This window comes from Octodon degus, unplaced genomic scaffold (assembly GCF_000260255.1).
Source record: "Octodon degus isolate 3935 unplaced genomic scaffold, OctDeg1.0 scaffold00032, whole genome shotgun sequence".
NCBI lineage: Eukaryota > Metazoa > Chordata > Mammalia > Rodentia > Octodontidae > Octodon > Octodon degus.
In genome coordinates this window covers 1,016,404-1,035,133 of record NW_004524608.1, presented here as the reverse complement: position 1 = coordinate 1,035,133, position 18,730 = coordinate 1,016,404, and the positions used below count along the sequence as shown (strand labels likewise).

General features: G+C 50.4%; 3 protein-coding genes across 4 annotated transcripts in view; 2 read left to right on the top strand and 1 right to left on the bottom strand.

Annotated features, from left to right (window-relative positions):
- The first annotated feature begins 2,606 nt into the window (after positions 1 to 2,606).
- Ttc24 (tetratricopeptide repeat domain 24) lies at positions 2,607 to 13,323 on the top strand. The gene is made up of 10 exons (XM_023713821.1): positions 2,607 to 2,694; positions 5,448 to 6,151; positions 6,302 to 6,505; positions 6,944 to 7,072; positions 7,226 to 7,338; positions 7,683 to 7,754; positions 9,125 to 9,222; positions 9,326 to 9,444; positions 10,281 to 10,341; positions 13,240 to 13,323. The coding sequence occupies exons 2-10, from the start codon at positions 5,452 to 5,454 to the stop codon at positions 13,262 to 13,264; spliced, it is 1,521 nt and encodes a 506-aa protein (XP_023569589.1). The 5' UTR covers positions 2,607 to 2,694; positions 5,448 to 5,451; the 3' UTR covers positions 13,265 to 13,323.
- Positions 13,324 to 14,684: 1,361 nt separating this feature from the next.
- Naxe (NAD(P)HX epimerase) overlaps positions 14,685 to 18,730 on the top strand; it is an 8,481-nt gene continuing 4,435 nt past the window's right edge. For both annotated transcript variants that reach the window (XM_023713735.1, XM_004629730.2), the window contains exons 1-6: positions 14,685 to 14,894; positions 14,983 to 15,091; positions 15,190 to 15,300; positions 15,385 to 15,498; positions 16,795 to 16,942; positions 17,251 to 17,462. In XM_023713735.1, coding sequence (XP_023569503.1) covers positions 14,716 to 14,894; positions 14,983 to 15,091; positions 15,190 to 15,300; positions 15,385 to 15,498; positions 16,795 to 16,942; positions 17,251 to 17,453 — 864 coding nt within the window. In that variant the 5' untranslated portion in view covers positions 14,685 to 14,715 and the 3' untranslated portion in view covers positions 17,454 to 17,462. The remainder of the gene's footprint in view (positions 14,895 to 14,982; positions 15,092 to 15,189; positions 15,301 to 15,384; positions 15,499 to 16,794; positions 16,943 to 17,250; positions 17,463 to 18,730) is intronic.
- Positions 18,505 to 18,730, bottom strand: part of Gpatch4 (G-patch domain containing 4) — a 7,140-nt gene continuing 6,914 nt past the window's right edge. The window contains exon 9 of the mRNA XM_023713783.1: positions 18,505 to 18,508. Coding sequence (XP_023569551.1) covers positions 18,505 to 18,508 — 4 coding nt within the window. The remainder of the gene's footprint in view (positions 18,509 to 18,730) is intronic.

The following is an 18,730-nucleotide window of genomic DNA, read 5'->3' as shown; positions in this document are numbered from 1 at the left end:
TATATATTTTTTTTTTTTTTTTCTTTTTGGCGGAACCGGGGATTGAACTCAGGCCCTTGCGCTTGCCAGGGAAGCGCTTATTCCACTGAGCCATCTCACCGGCCCCGGCAGGTATATATTTAGACATAATTGGCTTGTCAGCAGTGTTAAAATCGGAGGAATCGATGAAATGTTCTTGGAAAGTACATGAAATAAGAAAAGAAAATAACAAAGGGCAGAGTGCTGGAGTGGGCTAGCATTTATCAGGTGGGCAGAGGAAAGGAGCTGGGAAAAGAACTGTCATGGCAGATGAGAGCCAGGACACAATGGACGACGTAGTGTAAATAGAGAGGGAGTTGCAAGAGATGTGATGGATACAGCTCAGAATCAAAAAGGAATGAGTCAGAAATGGTCCTTGGGTCATTCATTGGGAGGTTCTTGCCCCTCCCGAACCCCCCCCATGTCCTTAAGGGAAGCCCGCAGAGTGGACCAGCCTGGACCTATTCTGAGGACTCAGCCTGAGGGCGGAAGCTGCAGCCAGTGAGAGCACCTGCCCTAAGCATTGGCACCCTCACCAAAGGGGCACCACGCTGTGCACAGCAGGCGCACAGCCAAGGCTGCAGGGGAAATGCAGGCGAGTCCAACCACATCCTCATACATTTATTTCTGGCGAAGTTCTCTCTCCCTAAGCGGCCTTTCTTTCTGGATGCAGTAGTGCTGTAATCCCAACTACTAGGAAGGGTAAGGTAGGAGGACTGCAAGTTCAACACCAGCCTGGGCAATTCAGGCAGACCCTATCTCAGAATAACTGAAGAGAGCTGGGAACATAGCTCCATGGTAGCCTCAGAATTACAAAAACTACCTAAAAGGCCCTTCTCCAGGTAAGTGAGGACATTTGCTTTCTGGCATCAGCCATCCTTGGTAAATTGGTCATTGGGTCTTTGTGCTCCTGGGGCCTGTTGTCCTCTCATTAAGCAGAACCTGGAGATTGCTGCTCTTGGAGCTGAGATAAGGGGTGAGGGGACAGGGAGGCTCTTCTGATCTCCAGGCCTTTTCTGACCATCAACCTTTCACCCTGGTCCCAAATGTGAAACTACCACAGAGAAGAGAGAGAGAGAGAGAGAGAGAGAGAGAGAGAGAGAGAGAGACAGAGATGGAGACAGAGACAGAGAGAGAGTGTGTGTGTGTGTGTGAAGGATTAGCCTCCATCACAGCCCAAGCCCCATCGCATTTTTTTAAACATTTTATTTTTTTTAAGTTTATTTTTATTTATTTATTTATTGTGTGTGTGTGTGTGTGTGGCCAGCTCAGCCCACCAGGGGGCGGGCTGGCTGGCATGTGGTGCTGGGGGATTGAACCGAGGTCCCTGAGCTTTGCTAAGCTTGTTCTAAGTAGGTGCTTTAGACCACTGAGCCATCTCACCAGCCCCCCCATCGCATTTTGCAATCATCTTGTTAGTGGATGAGGCCCTCAACTGAGTACCTTGAATCAGAAAACCTGGGGTCCATCCCAGCATGGTAGTGATTAGGAAAAAGAAAAAGAGGAAACAGATGTACGAGTTCAACAGGTGAGGTTTACTGCAGAACAATCCTGAGACAGACTGCTCTGGCAGTAGAGACCAGAGCAACTACTCTTGTACAGGCTGTAAGGTCATGGGAGAGGGGAGTTCAGTGAGAGGGGGCTGTGCTACCTGCCAGAACAAGGCTTGATAAAACTCCAGAGGTTGAGGCCAGGGAGATAGCTCAGTGGATATAAGTGCTTGCCTGACAAGCGCCAGGTTCTGAGGTCGATCCTTGGTACAAAAACAACAACAACAACAACAACAAAAAAAAAAAACTCCAGCAATAATGGCTGCCCAAGGTAGTGGTGGGTGGGGGTGTTCTAAAGAGGGGTCTCTGGTCAGGATGGTGATGGTCAGGCTCCTTCAATATCTATAATCCCAGCACTCTAGGAGGCTGAAGCAGGACTGCAAGTTCAAGTTCAATCCTAGCCTGAGAAACTTAGTTATTTAACAAGACCCTGTCTCAAAATAAAACAAGAAAAGAAGGGGCCGGCCAAATAGCTCAGCGGATTAAAGCACCTGCAAGCAGGTGCAGGGCCTGGGGATTGAGATGGGGTGTGGTGACATGCACCTGTAATCCCAGCTCTTGGGAGGCTGTAAACAGGTGGATCATTCGAGTCTGATCTAATAGTGAGACCCTGAATACCATGTAGACCTTTCCCTAAAATAAAAAATAAATTAAAAAAAAAAAACATGAAAAGGACTAGGGACAAAGCATGGGGGCTCAATCTTCCAGAATCACAAAAAAGAGGAAAAAAACCAAAAACCTGAGGTCTAATTTCAGCTACATGACTGTCATGTGACTCAGCTGTCTCAACTACTCTTTGAGCCTCAGATACTTCCTCTGTGAGATGATGGGACAGGATAGATGATCTTGAGCCCCATGATGCATTGAGTTACTCCTTGGAGTAAGGGACCTGAGGGGTCAGGTTGCAGCAGGACAGACTGGGCAGGCCAGTCAGGTATCTATGCCAAGCATCAGAGTTCAGCACTAAGACAGGTCATCTGAGCTGTCATTCAAAGAATTCTCTAGCAGTGGGAGGGTGGTACCTGGTTGTCTGGTAACCCTGGGGGCTCTGAGCTAAGAGGGAGGGACAGTAACTCAACCCAGAGGAACCATTCCAGAAAAGCCATCTACAGAGAAAACCAAAGAGGTAAGTCTCCCTACAGAGGTAGCCCCCAAGACTGGGTAGGGGACCCGGAGTCCCCTTGAAAAATACTCCTGAAAAGTCAGGAGCGCTGGGTGTTCTTAGAAACAAAGAGAATTTCTCTGAAGAGAGAAAGCATCACTTTTGCCTACTCTGCTAAGAAAGAAAGAAAGAAAGAAAGAAAGAAAGAAAGAAAGAAAGAAAGAAAAAAAAAGAGCAACAAGGGAGAGGAGGAGAGGGGCCAGGTGACCAAGGGCTGGGTCTTTTCCATTCCTTTTTCTGTCTTCTGGGAGGAAGGTTTAGCAGAGGGCTTTGCCTTCAGGGGAAAGCTAGGAACAGGATGCTCATGCTGATGAGATGAAGATATTTAAGTTTTGGGGGGCTCTGGAGACCCAGGCATGATGTTGGGAGTCCAGAACCAGCCACTAGACAACAGAGGAGATGGGAAGACAGAAGCACTCTAGGTGGGGAGGGGGTGTAAATGCTACAGCAGAATCCATTCCTGGAGCTTGGCTCCTTGCACATTCAGCAGCCTGTTCAGCTCTGGCCCCTGTGCCTAGTGAGCACTCCCAGGAGCTCACAGGCCTGGACCATGAGCAGGCCACAGGAGGCAGCATAAGGAGGTGACGGGGAAGCCCTGTGTGTGCCATTCAACGTTCACTCGATAAACGAGCAACAAATCAGTAGATATAACACAAAACTTACCATTTAACTTTTAAGTTTTTTGGGGGCCGGGGAGACGGCTCAGTGGAATAAGCACTTCCTGCGCAAGCGCAGGGGCTTGAGTTCAATCCCTGGTTCCGCCAAAAAAATAAATAAATAAAATTTTTTTTGGTGCTAGGCCACATGCATGCCAGCAAGTGCTTTATTATGGAATTATACCCTCATCCTAAGTGTGTGTGTGTGTGTGTGAGAGAGAGAGAGAGAGAGAGAGAGAGAGAGAGACAGACAGACAGACAGACAGACACAGAGACAGAGAAACAGAGAAAGACAGAGAGACAGAGAGATGAGGGATTGAACCCAAAGCTTTACTCTGAATGGCATCCCTAGACCTTTTTTGTTTCTGTATTTTGAGATAGGGCCTTGCTAAGTTGCTGAGAGCTCGAATTTGTGATCCTCCTGCCTCAGCATGCTGTGATTGCAGGACAACCATCAGATCTGGCTTTTTTTTTGGCAGTGCAGCAGCAGGGATCTGGGATGAGCAGCTGTTCACATGAAACTAAAAGCCAGTCAGAACCTTGCTATTTACTTAGTATTTATTGATCACATTTACACAAGGAAAACGGTAAGGAGACTGTGGATTATTCTGGAGGGCAGTGGTAGTCTCATGGCAGAAAGGCTCTTATGTAAAAAAAAAAAAAAAAGGATCTTATGTTGATGAGGATCACTGGATGATTCAGAGAACAATGATCTTACACTAAGAAGGATCTTGCCCTGGGACATTATAGCACCACAGGAGCATTAAGAAATTCATTAAGGGGCTGGCCAGATAGCTCAGTAGACTAAAGCACTTGCTTAGGCAGAGCACAGTGGCTGGGTTTGATCCCCAGCATGCCATGCTGGCCCCAACCCCGAGGCATGCTGAGACCACGATTGAGACTGGGTGTGGTGGCGCAAGCCTGTAATCCCAGCTCTTGGGAGGCTGAAAACAGGAGAATCACTACAAATCCAGTCTACATAGTGAGACCCTGTAGACCCTGTAGACTCTGTACCAAATACGTTAAAAAAAGAAAAAGAAAAAGAAAAATTAAGGCCTGTGGGTCCTGACCTCAATTTATAATTTATGGTCCCCCAACATTTCCCCCTTTTTGTTTTTGTAATTGCAGCAGCAGAAGCAGTGCACAGTTCATGATGGCCATTGTAGCCACAAACATATTCTCAGGAGTTTGTGGGAGGCCCTGTTGCGTCACCAGTAACAAGCCTCCTACATTGTCTTCTTTAGTTGTCCTATGTCATGGGTTTTATAGCCTTCATGGGTCTCAGTACTTGCAATATTGGGCTCTCTTTCAGGGTCTTCCTCAAGAATGTTCGCACTGGAGGGTAGGACAGGAACAGGAACCGCTGCAGGGCTGGGATGTGCCACTCTCTGGTCACACATCACAGGCAGGCAGCCATAACAGTGTTCCATTCCCTGTTAACACACCAGCATACGCTTGACGCCATCAATAGACTTCTATTTAGAATTTACTGTGTGTCTTCAAGTTCCACATCCGGTAGGAAAGACAGAGATTCTCTAACCATGTGATAAATGCCATAAAAGACACAGACATAAGTTTTATTGGGGCCACAGAAGTTCATGGTTGGTTGGGGGAAGAAACCTTTCCGAGGAAACCTGTAAGTCGACCTGAATCCCAAAGGAGAACTAAAGACAGAACATTAGAGTGAGGGTTGATGTCTAGCCTGATGGGACAGATGAAGTCAAGTGAGTGTTGGATAGTGTTAGTCCTTGGGACTAAGCCAGGGAGATAGCTCAGCAGCATAAGCGCCTGCCTGGCAAGAGCAAGGTCCTGAGTGTGATCCCCAGTACCAGAAAGGAAGACAGAAAGGAAGGAAGGAAAAAAGAAAAAAAGAAGAGAGAGAGAGAGAGACAGACAGACAGACAGACAGACAGACAGACAGACACAGACAGAGATAGAGATTTTCTTGGAACCCTGAGGTCTCTACAGGACAGCAATAGGGCTCAATTTCCCCCAAGGGATCCTGCTGCAGGGGTGGGAGGGCAAGGCTGACTTACTGACCCTTCTGTCCCCCATTGTTAGCCCTATGTCTTCCCCTAGCCACGAGGAGACACTCCAGGAGCCCAAGCCCCCCAACTGCCAGAAGAAGAAGAAGAAAAAAAAATGGTTGCAGCAAGAGGCCAACATTCAAGCCCTCACCAAGGCCGGCCACAGGGCCCTCCAGGCTGGCCAGAGCCATGAGGCCATGGTCAGCTTCCAGAAGGCCTTCCTCTTGGCCTCAGAGGCCCCAGGGGTCAGGGATACCTCTGTCCTTCGGGCCTGTGCCTTCAACCTGGGGGCTGCCTATGTGGAGACTGGGGACCCAGCCAGAGGCCTTGAGCTGCTCCTGAGAGCTCAGCCTGAAGAGAAGGCCCAGGGCAGTTGTCATGGTGACCAGTGTTTCAATGTGGCTTTGGCTTACCATGCCCTTGGAGACCTGCTCCAAGCTCTGGACTGGTACCAGAAGGCCCTGGGGCATTACCAGCCACAGGGTGACCAGGGAGAAGCCCAGGCAAAAATGGGAGCCTGCTACCAGGCCCTGGGGCGGCCTGAGCAAGCAGCCCACTGCCTGAAGAAGGCAAGCCAGGCCTATGTCCAAGCAGGGCAGTCCCGCGCTGCAGCGCTGGCATTAGGGGCTGCAGCCAGGTGTATGTTGAAGAGTGGGCAGCACGGGGTAGGTGAGGTGGTGCAGGCACTGGAGGAGAGCCGGACACTTGCTGAGATGAGCACGGAGCAGGGGCTGCTGGGTGAGCTCTTGAGCAGAGAAGATGTGGGGTGGGGGGAAGTTTGAGCTCTGTGGAAGGGTCTGGGTGACCCTGGAGGAATGGATGGGATGGTACCCCTGTAGCCTTAGTTGTGACTGATCTGGCTACTAGTGACCACCCTGTGACCTCTAGGGCATCTCTACAATGACCTTGGCCTGGGCTACTCCCAGCTCCAGCTGTTCCCCCTGGCTGTGGAGTCTTTCCTGCAGGCCTTGCCCCTGTGCCAGCGACCAGGAGAGCAGGCCACCGTGCTAAGGAATCTGGGGATGGCCCACAATGCCCTGGGCAACTATCAAGAAGCCTGCGACTTTCACCAGAAGGCTGCCCATCTGCATGGTGAGTGCCTGAGGCTGAGAGCTGGACTGGTGGATTAAGAGGGAGCTTCCATAGGGGCTCCAGGCCTCATACATCCTGGAAGCCCAGATCTAGGGGTAAGGCTGGGAGTGCAGGGTATGGGAGAGTCAGATGGGAGGCAGCAGTGCTTCAGAAAGAGGAGGTCTAGAATGGAGCTCAGCCTTGGTGTGAGTCTCAGCAAGTCCCTGCCTCTCTCAACTATGGTATCCTTCCCCACATACACGAATGAAGCCATTGACACCTTCCTCACCTGTCTCACAAAGTTGTTGCATGGCTTAAACCAGCATATGGGCCAAAACTGGGTGATGCAAGGCCTGCAGGGAGAGGCTGGGCCATGTGAATGCCAGCAGAGGCTGGGCACTAGGGTTCCTGGGCTCTCTCCCAGCAGCCCCTTTAGGATGGGTGCTCTTCTGTCCTTAGGCTCTGTGGGGCAGCGTTGGGAGCAGGGCCGCAGCTTTGCTAGCCTGGCTTTCGCATTGAGTCAGCTGGGGGACCACAGGATGGCCAGAGACAACTACCTACACGCTCTACAGGCTGCCCGGGACACTGGTAAGTGTGTGTGGGTTGGCATGGGATGGGGGATGGCAAAGACAGGATCCTTAGGGCTGGTGAGAGGTAGGTGGGGGAGTGGAGGGGTATCTCTGGAGGGGAAAGTCATGGGATGGGGAACCGTGAAGGGACCTTTCAGGTTCTCTTCCCCAGGGGACATGAAGGGGCAGTGGCAGGCCTGCGAGGGGCTTGGGGCTGCTGCGGTCAGATTGGGGCAGTATGACCAAGCCTTGAAGTACTATATGGAAGCACTGGCGCAGTGTCAGGTAAGATCTTCTCTATTAGACTCTGATTCTTCCCTGCCATCCCTTTAGAAGCCTTCTAGCCTTCCTGCCTTTGCTCCTGTCCCCTCTCTACCATCATTCATTCACTCATCAAACAGGAACTGCACATAGTGTGGCCAGTGTGGGATACTACTGTAGGGAGGGGGTGGTCTCTGTTCGCAGTGCTGGTCAGTCAATGCCAGGACCTGGGAAAGGCAAAGGGATAGAGTAGAAGAGAATGGAGAAAAAGCCCCCTCCTTTCCTTCTCATTTCTGTCTCCCTTAGTCCCCTGAGGACCACAAAGCCCAGGCCTCCCTCATCCTTTTCCCATTTATCCTCTTCCCCAGAAGGAGCCAGATTCTACACGAGGACGGCTGGTGGCCAAGCTGGCAGATGCCGTGAGGACCCACTTGACACAGGTGGGCTGGTCCAGGGTCACCCCTTGGTGAGATGATATCTGAGACCAGGAACTGGGTGGGGTGGGGTGTTTGCCCAGAGGAAGCTGAGAGTAAGCAGGCCTGATGTTCTCCCAGGGCAGTTGACTGCCCCTAGGCTTGCCTGTACATATTATGTGCCTGGGGTAGGGAGGCAGTGGGGACTGTGGCACACGTCCAGCACAGGGATGCCCCAGGGCTTTGGCTGAGTGCTAAGAATCCCATTGAGCGAAGGCCAAGCGTTCAGTCAAGGAGCCTAACTAAAGGAAATGTATGAGGAGGTGGAAACGGGTCTAAGTCCCTGACTGCAGTTCCCCCAATGGCCACAGGATGGGAGTGGTGCTCCTAGGAAGTCCTCACCCCTCAGCTTGGAGCCAGTCTGTTTTCCCCAAACTCTACACTCAAGGCCTTCTTTGTCTCTCCAGTGCCTTCCCAGTGCCTTCCTTAGGAAACCTCCTCCCATACCAGGAATTCAAATACTTTATAGTACATACTTTGTTATATGTATTTAATAGGGCCTATGGCTTCTCATTTTTTTTTTTTTTAATTTTATTTATGGGGGGGCAGCTCAGCCCACCAGGGGGCAGGGCTGGCTGGCATGTGGTGCTGGGGGATTGAACCGCGGTCGCTGTGCTTTGCTAAGCTTGTTCTAAGTAGGTGCTTTAGACCACTGAGCCATCTCACCAGCCCGGCTTCTCATTTTTAAAGATGAGGAGGTCATGTTGATAAACTGCAAGTAAAATTAAATTACCTTGGACCTGGGGTTGCAAGTCAGTGGTATAGCACTTGCCTAGCACTTGTCTGGGCTTTCAACCCAGCTCTGAAAAAAACATTAGTATTTGTGCTGCTGAAGGAAGCCTGCAGGGAAAAAAAAAAAAGCCTGAGCTGGTCATGGTGGCTGAGGGCTCTAATATCAGTACTTTGGAAGGGTGAGGCAGAAAGATTGAAAATTCAAGCCTAGCATGGGCAATTTAGCAATTTAGTGGGATCCTGCTTTAAAAAAAATAGTCTGGTACAGACAGAGGATTAAGTTGTGGGTCGGCAGACCCAGGCCCCACCTGAAGGGCCACCAACTCTTGCCAGGTGAGGCTCTGGGCAGGGTGGAGTGGTAGACAGACCCTGACCAGGCCCACAAGTATTATTTCTAGCATGAGAGCTTCAGGGGATCCCTCAGAAAACAACAGGTTCACCCTGGAATTCTCAGTGACAAGCGGCACCCCCCATTATCTCTACCAAGTGTTTCTCTCTTTGGGGCCATTGTCTCCTTGCAGGCAGGTGAAGACAACATATACCCACACGCACATCTGGGGGACTGTGTTTCTTAAACTCATTCCCTGACCTCCCTGCCACCTTAGACCCTGGCTCTGGGAAGGCCTGAGGCCCTAGGCAGGGCCTGCTGCATGGCAGAGACCTCAGCCAGGATGCAAAGGGGCTCAGCAGACGCCCAGTGCAGGTGAGTGTGTGGGGCTTTGGTGGGGGAGGATGCAAGGACCTCATTAGTAGCCCAGGGAGGAGCAAACCTGGCCCGGGTGCCCCAATGCTGGGCTGTGCCCCAGTTCCCTGCCCTGCAGATCTCTCAGTAGATGGGATGAGAGAGTGTCTGAGGAGGGCCACCAAGAGAAAGAAGACGGGTCAGCACATGTTCCTGTGACATCTGGGCCTCAGCAACTGGAGTGTGAGTGGCAGTGGGCAGCTGGGGCTGTGCCTGCCTCCCCACTAGTGGAACTCTCTTCCCACCTTCCTGGTCCTCCTACCCTAGGTCGGCCCTCGAGCCACCCTGACCCTGGCTGTCCACATTGCCAATCCCTGATACAGCTCTCCCCACATTTCTGTTTCGTCTCCACACCACGGCCTGTTTCCCCCTGAACCCTTGTCACATCTGCCCCTTCCTCGTGCTTCCACTGCTTTCCTAACTTGTAGAACTTTGGGTCTCAGAACACTTGGGTTTGTTGAGAGCCTGACAGTGTTTGGCTGGGTGCTTTTCTTAACACAGCTCAACGCTGCTCGTTAGACTCCCTCTGAGGCTGCCAGCCCTGGGAGCAGAGTGAGTTCCCTGCTATTTGTTCAGCTGGCTTGAACTCACTCAGGTTCTGCATTGCAGTGTGTCCTCAAAGCCAGTGGGTCAGACCTTCTGTTCAGCTCATGCTTACTGAGCGCCTGCCAGTGAAGGGTACAGTCTTTTTTTTTTTTTTTTTAATATTCTTTTTTTTTTTAAATTTTGTGTGTGTGTGGCCAGCTCAGCCCACCAGGGGGCAGGGCTGGCTGGCATGTGGTGCTGGGGGATTGAACCACGGTCCCTGTGCTTTGCTAAGCTTGTTCTAAGTAGGTGCTTTAGACCACTGAGCCATCTCACCAGCCTGGGTACAGTCTTTAGGGCACCCCTTGTGTACTTATGTCAGTGTGTCCCCTGACATACCACTTTGTCCCTCTCCTGGAGTTTTCTTGTTCCCACCATGATGGTCCTTAGTGTGGGGAGACCTGTGATGAATGTATGTGACCCTCTTCTTCCAGGTTCAGAACACGCAAACCATCTTCCTCATGTTCTGGTACACAGCAGCCCCAAAGGTAACAGGTGAGCCTCTGAAGGAGGGACAAAGGAAGTGGACAAGGTTGTGCTTGGGATGGTCTTAATAGGTCACAACCAATGTCGAAGTCGGAGATGTGATCTGGTGCTTGGGTACAGGCCTTGAGCCCCTTCATCTTTACCCTTCAGCAGTCTGAACAGCTCTGGACCAACTCTGGAGGCCTGCCTTCTGCATGGCCTGATGCAGGCCTCAGGGTAGAGCAGAGCCCTGCAGGAGGAGTGGGCCCAGAGTGCCCTCCCTCCTGCCCCGGAGGGAGTCTCCCTACAGAAGTGAGGGTCGGGGAGGGTCAGGACGCTGGAGCCAGGGAATTGGCCCCTTGTTTTTCCCCCAGTGCCCTGTTGGCCAGTCCCTCTCTGCCTCCTTAGGTCATCCAGGCAGTCCGGGGAAGCCCTCAATAGGAGCCCTCTGAGGAGAGGAGCCACTCAGTCTGGCTTCTGCACAATCACATGACCTGGATGCTTGGAGTGAGACGTGGGGGTGGAGCCCTCCCCAGGCCTTTGCCCCCGCATGGGTGCAGGGAACACAGTGAGTGGGCACCCATGTGAGGGGAGTGAGCAATGCCCTCTCAGCCCGAGACGGCCTCTGTGCTCCTCTTGAGGAGTTTGGGACTTAGTGGGCAAAAAGAAAAAGGAGGTGTATTTCCCTTTTTCTTTTTGGATGCAAACCTCATGGTCACTAAGGCCTTTGGCAGTTCTCAAACTGTGACTTCTTGCTTAGGTGACTTGGTGATTCTGGAGTCACTGACTTTTTCCCGCAGGTTACCTTTACTCATGTGGGAAGTGGAGATGTAATGCTAAAGAAGGTAACTTCACTAAGTCAGTTAGTTGCCCAGGCTAGACTTGAACATGCTGCCCTCCTGCCTCAGCCTCCCACAGTGTGGGGGAATTACAGCAGTGCACCGCCTGGTAGCAGAAGACATCCAACCAGCCCATGCACTCCACCTTCTGGGGCTTGTAGTCTGCAGGATGATGACAAATGCCAAGGCAAGCAACAAGGACAGAACATTTGCTGAACACTGAGAGCAAGCCCCTGCAACCTTACAGAGTTTCCTTCTCCCAAGCTTTGGAGGCACTGTTGTTATCCCCTTTCTTGGTTAAGCAGAAAAAGCTCAGAGGGGCTAGGAGGTTTCAATTCTAGGTCATGCAAAGTAGGTGGAGAAGCTTCGAACCCAGCAGCGCGGACCTTAAGTCTGCCGCATACCTCCCTCCCCTGGCCAAGCCTTGCTTAGCAGGCTGTCGTGATGTCTCATGTGTGTCATGCTGGTTGTGTGCATTATTGTAAGGTGGAATTTAGCTAAATATTATGTAAGTGGATGAACTAAGTGTGAAGACAAGCACTGTTTCTAAAAACTGAGCTGGATCCTTAAAATACCTGATTAAAGTGAGTCAGTTTCAAAAGCTGCTGTTGAATTAAATGTGAGCAAGATTACAAATTGGAGAAAAATCATTACGATTCCAGCGGGATTATACACTCACATTGCTCCAAACATGCTACTGTTGATTCACTTTAGTGTTATTTATTTTTTGTTGATTCACTTCAAAGAAGCAGACCGAACATTGCAGATGAATTGTAACTGGTGAGGTTTATGTAAGAGAAAAGACCAGCACTCCACTTTGACAAGGAATAAAGGAATATATTTGAAGTTGAAATAAAATAATTTTCTCTCTTTAGGTCAGATAAGGAGGCATAGGGGAGGCAAGCTAACCTCTAGTCTTTGTTTACTTTTTTCTAATTAATTTTTAGAAAAGTTCCAGCATGCCCTGGGGGCAGGGCCGGCACAGCACACCAGGGATCGAGCCCCAGCGGCTGAGCTCTGCCTAAGCAAGCGCTTTTTAGTCTGCTGAACTATCTGGCCTGCCCCCTTTATTTACTTATTTATAGACAGGGTTTCAATGTATAGTTCAGGCTGCCCCTGAACTATGTAGCCCAGGCTGGCCTCAAAGTTGCAGAAAGCCTCCTCCCTCAGCCTTCTGAGTGCTGGGATTACAAGCGTGTGCCCTAACCTCTACCCTTTAAGGATCTCTGTCTGGGTCTGAGAATTAAATGGACATGAAACAAATAACAGGAGAAAAGTATGCAGATGTTAAAAGGTTTTGTGTGACACAGGCGGCATCATGAGGAAATCGAACACCCTCCAAAAGTAGCAAAACCTAGATGTTTTTATTTTTATTTTTTGGGGTGCCACTCAGGATGCCTTCAGGGCAGGTGTGGTTTGGCTTGAGGATGAAGGGATCGAACCACAGCATCTTGAGCCAGACTGCTTTGTTTCAGCAGGCACTTAAACACCTGAACTAATGGGCAGACCCCCCATGCTTTTTTTTTTTTTTTTTTTGGTGGAACCGGAAATTGAACTCAGACCCTTGTGCTTGCCAGGGAATAAGACCCTTATTCCACTGAGCCATCTCCCCAGCCCCCAGCCCCATGCTTTTATACTAGGTTGAAGAAAGGAAAAACAGTTATGGAAAAGCAAATAAAGTGTATGGGGAGGAAGATAAAGTCTGTCAGATTTCTCTCCACTTCTCTCCATTTTTGATGATCCTTTTCTTTTGACATACAGAAGTCTTTTCTTTCCTTCTTTTTTCTTTTTTTCTTCAGACAAAGTTTCACTACACAGCCCAAACTATTAGTGATCCTCCTGCCTCAGCCTCCTGAGTGTTGAGATCACAGGCATGTACTACCAGTTGGCTTACTTTTTGCTTTCAGCAAGAAAAGGGAGGTTACATGTTGGAAGCAAAGCAGTCTGGACCTCTGCTCAAGGTCAGTGCTTCTCATGAGTTTGGCAGGGCCCCAAGAGAAGTGTATGTAGCTCAGGGAGCTGAGGAACAAAGTGACCTGGCCTTCCCCTGAGGTAATAATAAACACTTCCCCTCTTGTTCCTTGTGCAGCCACCAAGGCATGATGTTTTGCTGAAGACTGGATGTTCTTTCTGTTCCAGATTTTACCTTCCCCTTAAATTCTCTGTAAACAACATTCTGATTGTATAAATGTGCTGGGCTGGTGAGATGGCTCAGTGGTCTAAAACACCTGCTTAGAACAAGCTCAGCAAAGCGCAGGGACCGCGGTTCAATCCCCAGCACCACATGCCAGCCAGCCCCGCCCCCTGGTGGGCTGAGCTGGCCACACATACACAAAAATAAATAAAAAATAAAAATACAGGGCTGGAGAGATGGCTCAGTGGTCTAAAGCACCTCTTGGAACAAGCTTGGCAAAGCACAGGAACCACGGTTCAATCCCCAGCACCACATGCCAGCCAGCCCCGCCCCCTGGTGGGCTGAGCTGGCCACACACACACACACACACACACACACTAAATGAATAAATAAATAAAATTAAAAAAAATAGTAGCATCTGCTTTAAAAAAAATAAAAAAAAATAAAAATACATTTAAAAATAAATAAATAAATAAATGTGCTGCAGTTGCCAGGTAGTGCTCCACCTGATCTCAGCTTTCTGTATCTTGATTGACTCTTTATCTTTTTTTCTTTCATCCTCCACTGTCCTCCCTATGGAGTTTCAAGAGCTACACTGGATGGGGCAAGGGAAGCACTTATTCCACTGAGCCATCTCTCCGGCCCCCTCTCAGGTTGGCTTTAAGCTCACTTTGTAGTCCGGCTGGTCTTGAACTTGCAACTACCCTCTTGCCTCAGTCTCTTGAGTGCTGGGATTACAAGCATGAGCCACCACACCGGGCTATTTAGGGTTATAATAAGGAAGTTAATATGATACTCTGGTAAAAAGAGAAGTAGGGGAAACTGATGTCAGGGAGCCAAGGGTCCAAATTCCTTAGGGTAAATAACTGGCCTAACTTACACAGCAAATGGACCCGGCCCTGCAGAGGGCTGTGCCAGAACTGGCCCTGTGAAGTATGCCTGCCTGTTCCTCGTGTATTGCAAGACTGGCACCAGGAGGGCCCAAGTCAGAAAAAGGCGGGGCAGGAGCGCAGGCTTCTGGTTTCTCTTGCTGGGTATCAAACTCCATCAAACAGCTAGACAAGCCCCCTGTCACCGAGTTCCGTCCGCAGGCCCTCGCACATGTCCCCAAACAACTACAAACCGTGAATGAATATCACCAAAGCGCGGTTGGGAGCAAAGCCCTTGGGCCCATTTGAAACGTGGGCATCTGTCCATGCTCTGGGGCAGGGATGGGATCCAACTGTCATAGAGTGTGCCCCGACCGCCCGGCGGCGGAACGGCGCTCAGCACTCCCCAGCGCGCGGCCCTCCCCGGAACCAGAGCAGCCCCGACGCACCGCCTGCCGCCCGACCGCTTCCGGAAAGGGCGCGGCCGACCCAGCGGCTCGGGACGGAGCGCGCTCCGCGCATGCGCCGGGGGCGGGGCGGCGGCGCGCGCCGAGCGGGTTGAATGTCTAGGCTACGGGTGCTCCTGGGGCTTGGGCTGCTGGTGTCTGCCTCGCGGCTGGGACGCGTGCGAGGCCAGGCAGGCGTTTGCCGAGCAGGTCTGTGGTGGGGGGCGAGGCGACTGAGCTCTGCCGGCCGTGGGAACTCCGAAGTCATGGCGGGCACGGCGGTGAAATACCTGAGGTAGGCGAAGTCGGGGGCGGGACCGGGACCCGGACCGGGACCGGGACGCTACCGGCCGGTCGGAGACTCAGGCGGCGGCTTCCCACAGCCAGGAGGAGGCGCAGGCCGTGGACCAGGAGCTATTTAACGAGTACCAGTTCAGCGTGGACCAACTCATGGAGCTGGCTGGCCTGAGCTGCGCCACAGCCATCGCGAAGGTCGGGTGCAGTTCGCGGCCTCTGGGAGGAGCGGGGGTGGCGCTCTTCAAGCCCTGCGCCTGGAGGCCGACTGCCCGAATCCCTGCCTCTGCCTTCAGGCGTATCCTGCCGCGGCCATGTCCAAGAGCCCCCCCGCTGTCCTGGTCATCTGTGGCCCGGGGAATAACGGAGGAGATGGCCTGGTCTGTGCCCGACACCTCAAACTCTTTGTGAGTGGATGGGAAATGGACGCCTGAGGGAGGTCACGAAGACTACAGATTTGAATGTGAATTGCCCCTTTCCTTTTCTCCTAGGGTTACCAACCAACCATCTATTACCCCAAGAAACCTAACAAACCGCTCTTTACTGCACTGGTGACCCAGTGTCAGAAAATGGACATCCCTTTCCTCAGTGAAATGCCTTCAGAGGTGAGTGAGAGGCTTCAGTTCAGTCTCTCTCCCCCTTACCACTGACCATACCCTGCTCTTCCTGTTTCCAGTTGGGGCTCACTCACGTGGAGCCCAGCATAAAAGAAGTGGTAGAGGGCGTGGTGGTGCAGGCCTATATTCCCACCACTTGGGAGGCTGAGGCAGAAGGATTGTTGTGAATTCAAGACCAGCCTGGGTTACAGAGTGAGTTTAAGGTCAGCCTAAAATGCAGTGAGACCCTGTCTCAAAGACACACACACACACACACACACACACACACACAAAAATGGTAGAATAACTTTCTCTTCCATGAGCTATGTTTCAGGAACACCTAACACCAACACCTCTCAAGCATTCTCTGCCAGTCACGCCTTCCTTTCTATAATCAGACCTTCCTAACAGACTGCACGTGACCTATCTCCAGGGCTGCAGAAACTGCCTCATTCTAAACTTTTTCTGCAGATGTATGAATTTAGGGTTGGCAATCTGATATGTTTTTAATTTCCTACATTTTACAGATGAAATACAGAGAAGTGGTTTGTCCTGTATCACACAGCTAAAACCAGAATCCAGCCTCATTGCAGCCTTTCCACTGGCAAACAAGCACTTGGAATAGAAAAGCTTTCAGGCTGGGCTTGGTCTGCACCTGTAATCCCAACTACTTGGAAAGCTGAGACAGTAGGATCATAATTTTGAGCCCAGCCTGGGCAAGTGAACAAGACCCTGCCTCAAAGTTGGGAAGATGGAGATGTACCTGGTGGCAGAGCTCTTCTGGGTTCCACAGACCCTAGTACAGTACTGCCAAAACAATGTCTAGACTTAGCTTGGTGTCATCCAGTGACTAGCTACCCCCTACTCTAGACCTTAGGAGAGGGGCTGGGGAGATGGCTCAGTGGAATAAGCGCTTCCCTGGCAAGCGCAAGGGCCTGAATTCAATACCTAGTTCCGCAAAAAAAAAAAAAAAAAACCAGCATGAGAAATAAAGAAGTGAAGGACACAGTCCATAAAATGAGCACAAAATTTTTTTCACGTTGATTAGAAGTAGTTGTATACGTGTCATTTGCCTATTTTTTAAAAAAATTAATTTCTGAGAGAAAGCCTGTATTAAGGTGTTCATTTTGTGAAGTGGCTTGGGGCTTTCAGAAAAATAAATTCTGCAATGGAAAAAAAAAGACCTTAGGAGACCCTCTGAATGAAACACAGCTGTACTGTGCTGAGGGCTCTGGCTGGGGCCAGCTCTCCCCAATAAGGCTGTCTGCAATTGTAGCCCTGATGTCCTTTTCTTCCTCACTGCAGCCCATGATGATTGATGAGCTCTATGAGCTGGTGGTAGATGCTATCTTTGGCTTCAGCTTCAAAGGCGATGTTCGTGAGCCATTCCGCAGCATCCTGAGTGTCCTGCATGAACTCACTGTGCCCATTGCCAGCATCGACATTCCCTCAGGTGCTGGGATCTCAAGGTTGGGGAGGACAGGCCCTACACTGTCTCAAGGCTGATACCTAGAAGTCTTAATTCTTGAGACACAGCTTGGATAAGGTCTCAATTTTCTGTCTAGGTGGGCAGAATACAGCTTTCAGGTCCCATATTAAGGCTGGGGAACACAGTTCAGGAGGCCCCTTTCCATGTGAGCCCCATGAAGACACTGAAGCCCAAACGTGCATGTTCCTAGGATGAGCTCCTAGAGCAAGGTGTGGAAGGGGTCTAAGACCTGTGACCTTTTCTATGCCTCTTGAACATTACTCTCGTTTCAGGATGGGATGTGGAAAAAGGAAACTCTGGAGGGATCCAACCAGACATGCTCATCTCCTTAACAGCACCCAAAAAGTCTGCCACCCAGTTTACTGGTCGCTACCATTACTTGGGGGGTCGTTTTGTACCACCTACCTTGGAAAAGAAGTACCAGCTGAACCTGCCACCCTACCCCGACACTGAGTGTGTCCTTCGTCTGCAATGAGGGAGGCAGGTGAGCATGCTTCTCGACAGAGACTTGGTCCTGCTCTCCTAGAACTGGAGGCCTGGGAGCTCTGGCCATATAGATTAGTGGGTGGGCCAGGCATGATGGCACACGCTTGTAAACCCAGCACTCAGGAGAGTGAGGCAGGAGGATCGCTGTGACTTTGAGGCCATCTTGGGCTACAAAGTGAGTTTTAGGCCAGCCTGAACTGCATAGGAAACCCTGTCTCAAGTCGAAAAGAAAAAAAAAAAAATTAGTGGCTGGTAGGAGCTAGAGAACAGCACTGGCGATGTGCTTTCTCTTAAACAGAACAGGCAAGGAGAAGGCTGGGGAGGGCTGGTGAGATAGTTCAGTAGTCTAAAACACGTGCTTAGGCAAGCTTTAGGGACCGAGGTTCGATCCCCAGCACCACATGCCATGCCAGCCCCGCACCCAGGGCAGGCTGAACAAACTACAAAAAAAACCAAAGAAGGTGGCTAGAGAGATACCTTGGAGTTCTAAGTGCCTGCCAGGCAAGCACAAGGACCTAGGTTCTATCTCTAGTACTACATGCTGTATCTGCCCTGGAACCCTCAGTGCGCCATCCCAGCTACTGGAATGGTGTGGTGGTACACACCTATAATTCTAGTGCTGGGGAGGCTGAGACAGGAGGATCACTACAGGTCTGAGCTGTGTAGAGACATCCTGTACCAAATAAATATTTTTTTAAAATCTTAAAAAGCAACCAATGTGGCACTGGAAGCAATTAAAAATACTGGGGGCTGGGGAGATGGCTCAGTACAATAAGTGCTTCCCTGGCAAGCATAAGGGCTGGAGTTCAATCCCTGGTTCCGCAAAAAAAAATACTGTCAGATTCCATGAGGTATGCTGTGCTTTACATGAGTCATTCTTTTGTGATACAGACAGGGAGGTAAGTACAACTCTAAGCTACCTCCATTTATATTAGCATAGTGAGACTTCAGAAGGACAGAAGGAATTTTATAAAAGGCCCCAAGGAAAAATGTCATAATTTGTGTCCAGAACTTTCCCCTGCTGGGAGCTGTGTTGGGATTCACCTGTAGGCCAGGAACCCAGGCTGATGTTATTTACTTAAAATGACAGAAATGGGGAATGTAAGCTGAATCTAGCCTACAGATCTAAATTTTTTTAATAGACCAAAATTTTTTCTTGGCATCAGAATATTTAAAGATATTCATAGAAGTCTGTATTTTTAGCATCTCTTAGCAGAGGTGCCCTGGCTCTCATTTTCTTATAGTTCTCAGTACTCCTTATTCTTC

Excerpts from the sequence above, each read along its gene's own strand:
- Ttc24 (XM_023713821.1), top strand. The coding sequence starts at position 5,452 with ATGTCTTCCCCTAGCCACGAGGAGACACTCCAGGAGCCCAAGCCCCCC. Across the intron at positions 6,506-6,943 it reads GAAGGCTGCCCATCTGCATG|GCTCTGTGGGGCAGCGTTGG; the intron begins GTGAGTGCCTGA and ends TTCTGTCCTTAG. Across the intron at positions 9,445-10,280 it reads TGGGCCTCAGCAACTGGAGT|GTTCAGAACACGCAAACCAT; the intron begins GTGAGTGGCAGT and ends CTCTTCTTCCAG.